Genomic DNA, 10,534 nt, shown 5'->3' on the forward strand with positions numbered 1-10,534 from the left:
ACACAGGACCATCCCACTCTCTTTGGTTTCTACTGCCTTGTCAAAAATGTTGGATTCATCCACATGAACAGCTGCTTTATTCAGCACACGGACTCTGAATTTGAAAGAGAGAGAACAAGAGAAGGAGAAAAGGGATTCAGACATGGAGGAAAGGGAAGACGGAGAGGGAAGGGCTTTCGTTTTATTGGGAGGGAAATCTCTCATGAGAGCTGAATGTCGCCAAAGTCTGCTCGAGGTGTGTGTGTGTGTGTGTGTGTTGAGCACCAAAGGCTCTTCAACCATTCCAAACACCTCCACCACACACACACACTATTAGAGCCATGGAGATGATGAGGCTTACGTTCCCATTTTGTGCCCAATTTGTGAAAGTGTAATTCCGGCGCAAATTGAACCCAGGATCTTTGTTTTGGCATTAAAACTAGAGCTGTCAAGCGATTAAAATATTTAATCGCATTAATGTCATAGTTAACTCTAATTAATCGCGATTAATCACAAATTCTTTTTCTAGGCTAAATATCCCTTGATTTTTTTGTCCCATAATTCTTCACATTTTAATTCTCTTATCAACATGGTGAAGTGCATCGGCTTGCCTTGTGCAAATCATTTTTTATTGATAAAAACATTGGCATATACACTGATCAAAACAGGACGATACAAAAAAAGAGCCTATAGTGCAATTAAACGACTGCTTTGAACAAATGTCATTTGAACATAGCAGTCAGGCTACTGCTTCTTTGTTTTGAGCCAAAGAATTTATTTATTTTTTAATTTTTTTTTTTTTAAATAAAATAATTGCGTTAATCGCGCGATAAAAAAATTAACGCCGTTAAATTTGGTTTGCGTTAACGCCGTTAATAACGCGTTTAACTGACAGCTCTAATTAAAACCCATCAAATAAGCCTTCCAGATAACTTTTTCATTGAAAATCGAGTATTATAGTTTGCCGGGCGCAATGTTTGGCGTCCATGTTGTTGAATTGGGGCATAGTGTTTCGCTTCTAAATGATCCTTATGCATTAGCGTCTTGATTGGCGTCTCAATGTCCATATTTAGAACAATAAGCCACTGGTCTACCAGAGATCGGTCATAGTACCGCAATGGCAATCTTCGGAAAGTTTCTGGAGTGTAACTTTTCTTTCTTTTTTCCGCAGCCGGGGAAAACACCAACACGAACCATCTCTCTCTTGACTTCAAGCTGTGGATGGGTCGTCTTCTCCGGTGCTTGAGCTGTCCTTCACTCTATGCGTCAATCACGTGTGCAGTGGGTCTTCCGTCAACAGCGTGCCATGCTTGATTGTAGCAAACAATTATTTTGTAACTGTATCTTCCATATGCAATTCCTTTAATTTACGTGTCAACACTTGCTATATATTATTTATAAATATATATTATACAAATTTTAAATTCCAAAACTTTCCCCCTTGAACTGAACTCCGGCGCATTCGGCAATCGACTTGTGTGGACTTCCTGTAAACACGGACCTACCGGTAATGCTTGTTAAACTGTCTTTTTAAATAAACTCCGGGTTTGCAAACTAAGTTGTTTGTGCTTCGTTTTATGTGTAGGGACCCTAGTCATGCTACTGCAGAGGTTTGGTGCTATTTAGTGGTTCAAAAATGCGGATTTGGAAGCGAAACACTATGCCCCAATTCAACAACATGGACGCCAAACATTGCGCCCGGCAAACTATAATACTCGATTTTCAATGAAAAAGGTATCTGGAAGGCTTATTTGATGGGTTTTAATGCCAAAACAAAGATCCTGGGTTCAATTTGCGCCGGAATTACACTTTAAGTTTAATTCATAATAATTAAGCTTATTAATTAATAATTATCTGATATTTTGCTATATCTTATTTATGTCTATTCAATAGAGCAGGTTTTATTGCGCTCTTATTTTGTCCTTCTACCACAAATGTATACTGCCGTAAAGCAAAGCTTATTGTAGTAAACCGCAGTAAATTGGCAATGTGGGTGCCTGGCTCAGCCATCTCTGCTGAGTTAATTGAGTTCTCAGAGCATGACGGCTTTCTGACCGTAGATAACTGTATTTTAAGCATAAAAAGATTTCCAAGATTTTACTTGGAAACGTTTATTATTTGTTCAATGTTTGTTCACTATGTTCTGAGAATAAATCGCTGCTTTCTTCCTTTTCCATCTGCCTCGTTTCCTTCTTGCATTACTTTTTTGGCGCTTATTGCCTTACGGAAAACACGAGGACTGAGACGTCCTGCAAGAGTGGCAAATAGGTTGCCGCTTCACACACACAGTCTCCTTCCCCCTGGTCCTGTTGGTCAGAAGGTGAACCCCACGAGGTGGATTCACCGCCCCCTAGTGGCTCCCCACGCAATAACAGGACTGAAGCATGGCTTTGATAAACGGCCTCATATCTTACTATCGACTCATTTATCAGACGCGTCCATCCTACTGCCCCCTCCCATGCACCCAGAGAAGGAGAGGTTCCTCCTCTGCAGCTCAGCGCCTCAAACACACACCTCTGTGTGTTTCAACATGGAGGCTCAGGGTCCTGTTAGACGGGGAGGTGGTGCATCAACCAGCCTGCAAGGCTCGTCTCTGGAGAGACGCCAGTAGCTGGGCTGTTTCCTGTCGGCTCGCTTCTAGAACTCTCTCCATCCTCCGTCCCTCATCGGGCGTATGAGTCTGAGGTGGAAATGCACTTGCTGGTATCCTGGTTATCAATGTTTTGTAGACAAAGCCTCTGTTGTGCTTTTTATTCAGTGAACCCCCGACCTTAAAGTGTAAACTGATCCTCTGCTGAACAAAAGAGAACATTTAGTGGATCCACTGAGTTGTTTATCACCATTATGCTTTATTAACCAGGACAACAGAAAAACAGACCCTTACATGAACACAATAAACACAAGGACTCAAACAATAGAAGAACAGTCCCTTACATGAACACAATAAACACAAGGACTCAAACAATAGAAGAACAGTCCCTTACATGAACACAATAAACACAAGGACTCAATCAATAGAAGAACAGTCCCTTACATGAACACAATAAACACAAGGACTCAAACAATAGAAGAACAGTCCCTTACATGAACACAATAAACACAAGGACTCAATCAATAGAAGAACAGTCCCTTACATGAACACAATAAACACAAGGACTCAAACAATAGAAGAACAGTCCCTTACATGAACACAATAAACACAAGGACTCAAACAATAGAAGAACAGTCCCTTACATGAACACAATAAACACAAGGACTCAAACAATAGAAGAACAGTCCCTTACATGAACACAATAAACATGAGGACTCAATCAATAGAAGCAGCAGAAATTACTAATCATAAACAGGTGTGCACATATCTTTAATAACTGAACATGTTCTGCTGCTGTGTTCTTCCCCACAGAACACAAGGAATCAATACTCAGTTTAAAGTCACCATAACATGATCTATAGCTTTTCGGCCGCTTGCATTATGAATATAATATAAAATCTGCTTTACATCATGTTAGGATTATCAAAATATAAACTGATATCAGAGCCCCGCAGTATGAAACTGTTGACGTCTGCAAATAGACACAATATTGTAGTATAAAAATGTTAAAATTGACCATCAATCAATAATTAAAACACATTTGACATTAGGAATATAGTAGGGGTGTGACGATACACTCAGCTCACGAGACGAGACGAGACACGATATTCGGTTCACGAGATCGAGACGAGACGAGATTTTAAGAAAACTACAATGACAAAATATATGACTGGACCAACAGACTTTTATTTAACCGAGTTGCACATGCATTTTGAAATGTTTTATTTTAACTCTTAACATTCATGAAATTGAAACTAAAACTAAAATTTATAAAAGTTGAAGTAAAATAAATTAAATTAAATAATTCTCTTTTTTTTCAAGTGCAAACAATATTATGTGCAAAACCAAATCAAAGTTCTACTCCATCAATACAGAGCGCAATAGTGCAAAAAGAACTTTAAGAAGCCCAAGAAAATGTAGCATTTGGATTACAGTTGAGTACGAATTTAAATCACCAAAACCCACTGTGTATGTGTGTGTGTTTATATATACATGTGTGTGTGTAGTCCCTGCGTGTGTGTGTTCATATCTGAGTAAGTGTGTGTGTTCATAACTTGAGTAAGTGTGTGTTCATAGATGCGCGTGCGGCATGTGCAGTGGTGGGCAGAGTAGCTTAAAAATGTACTCAAGTAAAAGTACCGTTACTTTATGATTATAATTACTTAAGTAGAAGTAAAAGTACAGGTAAAAATAATTACTTAAGTAAGAGTAAAAAAGTATGCAGTGAAAAGACTACTCAAGTACTCAAGAGTACAAGTACTGAGTTTCTCCGATTTATTTTTTAAATAAACAGAGCAACACAAACGGTACAAAATAGACACCAACAAATATAAAACAGCAATGTTCAAATAAAGATAATGTAAATAACATCCTTTTAAATAAAATAAATAAGGTCTTTAAAAATAAAATGCATAACCCTTGAACTAAAACAATAACAAATTAAATCTTTGCAAAATTAAATACATCAACCTTTAAATAAAATTAAAATAAATTCGGTTTATCCAAAATTATATTAATTAAGACCAATACACGTATAACTGTTAACTAACATTATTAACAAAGTGCATCCATGGAATCAGCCGTTCAAAACCAGTCTGCATGAATCGTATGACAACTGGATGGCATGGGGATGCGGACAAGGAATACACCGCAGGGGAGAACATGTGAGCCCCAGCTCGCCGCATAGCCTGGGTGCTTTAAGCATGGAATAAGCTGGATACGGAGTGGGTGAAAAACTGTGTGTGTGTGTGTGTGTGTGTGTGTGTGTGTGTGTGTGTGTGTGTGTGTGTGTGAGTGTGTGAGTGTGAGTGTGTGTGTGTGTGTGTGTGTGTGTGTGTTTGTGTGTCACTCTGTTCGAGCCTGCATGAGAGTTCAATGTTGTCATTAGCTGTAACGTCTTTCTGACCAATCGCAGTTCAAGGCCGACCTGGGCTGTGCCACTTCGGGAGGGGGCGCTCAGTTACTCCCCTCTAGACAAAACCGAATTGGTTGCGACGTTGACCCGGCGCCCCCGAAACGTTAACGGGCTACAGGGAATTTTCCCAACTCTCCCGATTACCACTCTGCGTTGTGCGTGCGTGCGTGCCTGTGTGTGTGTGTGCAGGCGTTATTCAATTGCCTCTCGGCCGCTTGTACCCGCAATCTCGTCCTTTCGGCCATCACCCAACCCTCATGACCATAGGTGAGGATAGGAACAAAGATCGACCGGTAGATCGAGAGCTTTGCCTTGCGACTCAGCTCTCTTTTCGTAACAACGGTGCGGTAAAGCGAACGCAATACCGCCCCCGCTGCTCCGATTCTCCGGCCAATCTCACGCTCCATAGTACCCTCACTCGCGAACAAGACCCCGAGGTACTTGAACTCCTGCACTTGGGCTAAGGAATATTCACGTGATAGAAATAGATCTCGCATGTAATAAAAGAAAAGATCTAAAAAAACAAAGTCACGACCGTCACGTAGCCAAATGGAACGGCGTCAAAATGACCGTTCTTTCTTCAAATATTTACTCAAGTAAAAGTGAAAGTATGTTGCAATAAAACTACTCCTAAAATTACAATTTATCCAAAAAGTTACTCAAGTATTTGTAACGGAGTAAATGTAGCGCGTTCCTACCCACCTCTGGGCGTGTGCATATGTGCGCGCGTTTGCATGTGTTTGTCTGCGTGTATATTTGAGTGTTTATAATACGGTGTGTGTTTGCACGTAGCGCGTTTTCATATGTACGCGCGTGTGTGTGTTCATATATACGTGTTTGTTTGTGTTCACATACACGTGTTTGTGTGCCTGCGTGTTTGTGTTCCTATATAGTATAGTACGTTTATATGCGTGTGTCTTTATGTTAATTCATATATGCGTGTGTGCGCTTGCATGTTTGTGTTCACGTGTGTCATCAGACAGAGCGAGAGCGAGAGAGAGAGACTATAATTTACACAGAGACGCTGAGGACAGAAGGTGTGGATAAAAAAGTTAACCAAACGTCCAAGATCAAAACGGGGAACATTATCCCCGAAGAAGGGAGAAAAACAAATTTCCAGTTTGACTAGCAATCTGATTGAAGAACCCATTCGAGGCAATAGCCCCGGATCTTTTGGGAATAGCCCTGGATCGCTGTGCCGTCTAAATTTTTTTAAATAAGAATAATAATGATGAAAATAGCCCCGTAGAAAATACTTCTTGGTGGTTAAATTACCAGCAGCCACAGATGCAGAATTGTAGCGAGGGAAAACCGCAACATTCTGACGTGTCCATGTATGGGCAGATTTAGAATCATTTGTTGCAAAATGTTGCAAATTCAACGTCGGTATTCTTTCTTCTCTACGCATAGCGCATCTCGTCGTTATTGCTGTTTCGTGCTGCCAGCCTTTTAGTGAGATCAGAGAGTGTTGAGAAGGACAGTAATAAAATATCTTTGATAAGATGGATATAAGAAGAGAGACCCGCAGTGAATTCAACCCGGTCCACTTGACATCGGGTAGGTGCATGACAGTGGTACCGTAACCCTTCCGTAGCCCGGGCTTTTATTTGTTTCAATCACTGAACTTTAGAACAAAACCCTTGCTCAGCAAAGATGGGAAATACCATCAAATGTATTATTGAAACCAGGGTGAATATTAGTAACCATGGTTACCAGGCAATCGAATAACGCCTGCACGCATGCTAACACACACGCAAACGCTGTGGCAACCCGTCCCCAACCCCTCGGGCTGGAGGGCCTCGGGGAGAGGTGGTGGAGGGCGTGTACCGGCTGTATCCAACAGATGGAGCCAGAGGGCGGCACTCCCGGCGCACTAATCAGGGGGATGGGAAACACCTGGGGCGGGGAGTGAGACACCATGTTAAACTGCGCTTTCCCCGATTCCCGAGGAGAGTTGGAGCGAGAAGCCGGTGGAGTAACCCGACCCACGGACGAGCCGCAGGGAGGTGAACCGCGCCATATCCGGACAGAGAAAGCTAACCCCTTATTTCATTGTTTTCTCCTAGCTCACGGAGCTAGCGTATGTTTGTCATTGCCCTACGGGGAGAACTCTGTTTCACCGAATAAATGCCCTCCGGGCGTTGAACCAGCCGAGAAGTGTGGTGATTCCCTACCTTACTAAGAGATTCTCGGGCCCGGGTTGCCACAACGCACACGCACACGCACACACACACACACACACACACACACACACACACACACACACACACACACACACCTGAACCCCCCCATGAGGTGCTCCTCTCTGTGTCTGTCATGTGTGTGTCTATAACTGACACAGAGACGCGGAGGAGCCCGCTGAGCCCCGCCTCCCTACCCAGACCCCCGGGAGGAGGTCCTCCTGGGTGAAGGAGGACCAGAAGGTGTGGAGGTGTGTCAGTGTGTCTGAGGACCCTCCTCCACCTGGGGACACTCTGTAGAAGGACAGAGAGCCAGCAGGCCGGTCCAGATACACTCCTACTCTGGTGGAGCCAGCGGGGCGGAGAGGGAGGTCTGTCTCTATACCGTTGTACTGGGCACAGTAACCACCATCAGAACAATCAAGACTCCAGGACTTGTTGTTCCCTCCAAGCCTGCTGTCACCACCCTGTCCTCTCCTTGTGATTCCTCTGTATGTCACTCCTATATAAACCCATCCTTCCCACTCTACCTCCCAGTAACAGCGGCCAGTCAGAGCCTCTCTACCCAACACCTGGGGCCGGGAGCCAAATCTCGCTGGGTGATCCGGATACGACTGGTCCTCTCCAACCCGCGTCACCTTCCTGTTGTCCTCAGACAAAGAGAGTTCTCTGTGGGCCGTGTTGGGGTCCAGTGTGAGGTCACAGGCATCTGAGGGAGAACCAGACATGATGAGCTTCTGAACCGCTCTTCATCATCTTCTTCATCATCACTAGTACTGTTCTCCTGCGCTCTTCTTCTTTTTATTCTCTTTCAGACTCTTTTTGTGATCGCTCTCTCTTCTTCTTCAGCCCCCTCCCAATCAGCCCCCCCCCATCTCACCCCACCCTCAACCCCGTCACCCCCCCTTCCCCTCCCCCTCAGCCCCTTCATCCCCCCTCCCCCTCATCCCCGTCACCCCCACTCCCCTCCCCCTCAGCCCCTTCATCCCCCTCCCCCTCAGCCCCCCCTCAGCCCGGTCGCCCCCCCCTCAATATAACAATGTAAAACCTGCTGGGTTAGGGTTAGGGTGTCGACTGATGGTCGACAGTATTAATAGACGTAGGATACATGATGTCAGCCATCATCTTCATCCCCAGGAGGATCTGATCTCACTTCCTGCTGTTTGGATGGACTTTCCATCTCTATAGTTAGTTTGTTTTGTGATGAATCAAACAGACACTTACACTTCTTTAGAGCTGGTTTCAGCCTCGAAACTCCACCGTGCTCTACACTGGGGGGGGGGATCAGAGTGATAGCAGCATGTTGAAACATTCACCCTCATCATTTGCTGTCTCATCACTTTCTACACAACATGAGTGACAGCTGCCTCTTCAAACCACTTAATCTAGCAGCGGCTTGAATCATGTAGGGGACTTTGTCCCTGAGTGGTGAGCTGTCCTCTACATACCTGAGAGTGTCCAGTCTCCAGCGTGGATCCTCCAGTCCAGCAGAGAGCAGCGCAGCTCCAGAGTCTCCTGGGTGATTGTAGCTCAGGTCCAGCTGCCTCAGATGGGAGGGGTGGGACCTCAGAGCTGAGGCCAGAGAAGCACAGCCTTCCTGTGTGACCAGGCAGCCAGACAAGCTACACACACACACACACACACACACACACACACACACACACACACACACACACACACACACACACACACACACACACACACACACACACCATTTATTGTACCTGGTTGAGAGCAGTTTGTACTAAAGTAACCACATTTATAAAGTGTATTCATTCCATTTGGAGGACAAGCTTTATTGATACTTCATGGAGACAAAGCTGTGTCACCCTGAGAGTCTGAGAACAGGAAGAGGAAGTGGGGAGATTACCCTATCACAGACAGGAGAAGTTCCTTCACTTGGATGTGAAACAGGGTCTTAAACAAATGCTCCTTTCTCAATAGCTACAACTCAATGAGATATTGTTCAATTAGAGTCAGGAGAAGTCTGCTGTGTTTGGTACGCTAAGACCGTTTTTTTCACAGGTTCTAACACTGTGTAGAACCAGGGAGTGTTTCGTCAGCTGGGAAAGAATACCAGAAATGTATCAGGCAGGAGCAGCACTAGAATAACCAGTTTGAAGAAGAGGGTGATAACTGACCTGAGTGTTTCCAGTGTACAGTGTGGACTCCCCAGTCCAGCAGAGAGCAGCTTCACTCCTGAATCCTGCAGATCATTGGTACTCAGGTCCAGCTCTTTCAGACTAGAGGAGTTGGAGCTGAGAACTGAGGCCAGGGCTTCACAGCATCTCTCTGACAGATGACAGCCATTGAGCCTTCACACAAAATAAACACAACCTGTTAGGAACTGTAGTTAAATTATAGGAGAATTATAAACAGTTTTTTTAAATACATGAAATAATAAATACTATGAATAACCTGGATCTTAAAATATTAAGAAAGATTTCACACAGATGTTAAATTATCAAACAACAATTATGATTTTACTTCACTTAAGCATACAGTTTTATCAATAGGTTGTTATTAAACTTTATGAAACGACTCTGAACCGCACTTTACTGTCTGACTATATGACAATCAGAATAATAATGTTACACAACATACACATTATACCATCATAAACAAACTAAGAATATAATGTGTACCTAAACTGTCATGCCAACAAAATTATAAATATGTTGAGTTATTCTTATGAAAACAATGTATTTATGACCTAACCTTTCTGGATGTCAATCTGTGAAATGTCTTCTGATATTGACCCTTTAGGTGTTATTGTTTGACCATTGGATAAAACTAACCTGAGAGTTACCAGTGCACAGTGTGGACTCCCCAGTCCAGCAGAGAGCAGCTTCACTCCTGAATCCTGCAGATCATTGGTACTCAGGTCCAGCTCTTTCAGACTAGAGGAGTTGGAGCTGAGAACTGAGGCCAGAGCTTCACAGCATCTCTCTGACAGATGACAGCCATTGAGCCTTTTTTCACACAATAAATAGAACATGTCAGGAACTGCGTTCAAAACAACAGAAAGCTTTAAGTTATTCCATAATGCAGAATATTATTAGTTTACGAAAAATTACTAAATAATTAGATGCATACATTTTCATTATATATTCAATGTAAAATGTTAAATAGTTATTTAGTTGGGATTGAAAATGTTTTTTGAATGGATACTTCTTCTATATTCTATTGTTCTGAATATTCTCTTTTGTGTAGTGTAATACATTATACGTTAATAGGACAAAAGAGATGTTTTGTATAATATTATAACTAGTATGTTAATTATGTTATGAGTAGAATAGTAATACATGTTGTTATAAACCTACAGTGATTTTTGCATATTATTTTAACCTTATATTCCAGTTATATTAA

The 10,534-nt window shown here is 42.8% G+C and overlaps 1 protein-coding gene across 1 annotated transcript in view; it reads right to left on the reverse strand.

Moving 5' to 3' along the window:
* Positions 1-7,311: 7,311 nt before the first annotated feature.
* The window catches only part of LOC115541733 (NACHT, LRR and PYD domains-containing protein 3-like), a 38,046-nt gene continuing 34,823 nt past the window's right edge, over positions 7,312-10,534 (reverse strand). Inside the window, exons 6-9 of the mRNA XM_030353581.1 lie at positions 9,964-10,137; positions 9,307-9,480; positions 8,390-8,436; positions 7,312-7,874 (exon numbers count right to left, since the gene is read on the reverse strand). Coding sequence (XP_030209441.1) covers positions 7,312-7,874; positions 8,390-8,436; positions 9,307-9,480; positions 9,964-10,137 — 958 coding nt within the window. The remainder of the gene's footprint in view (positions 7,875-8,389; positions 8,437-9,306; positions 9,481-9,963; positions 10,138-10,534) is intronic.

Source organism: Gadus morhua, chromosome 4 (assembly GCF_902167405.1).
Source record: "Gadus morhua chromosome 4, gadMor3.0, whole genome shotgun sequence".
NCBI lineage: Eukaryota > Metazoa > Chordata > Actinopteri > Gadiformes > Gadidae > Gadus > Gadus morhua.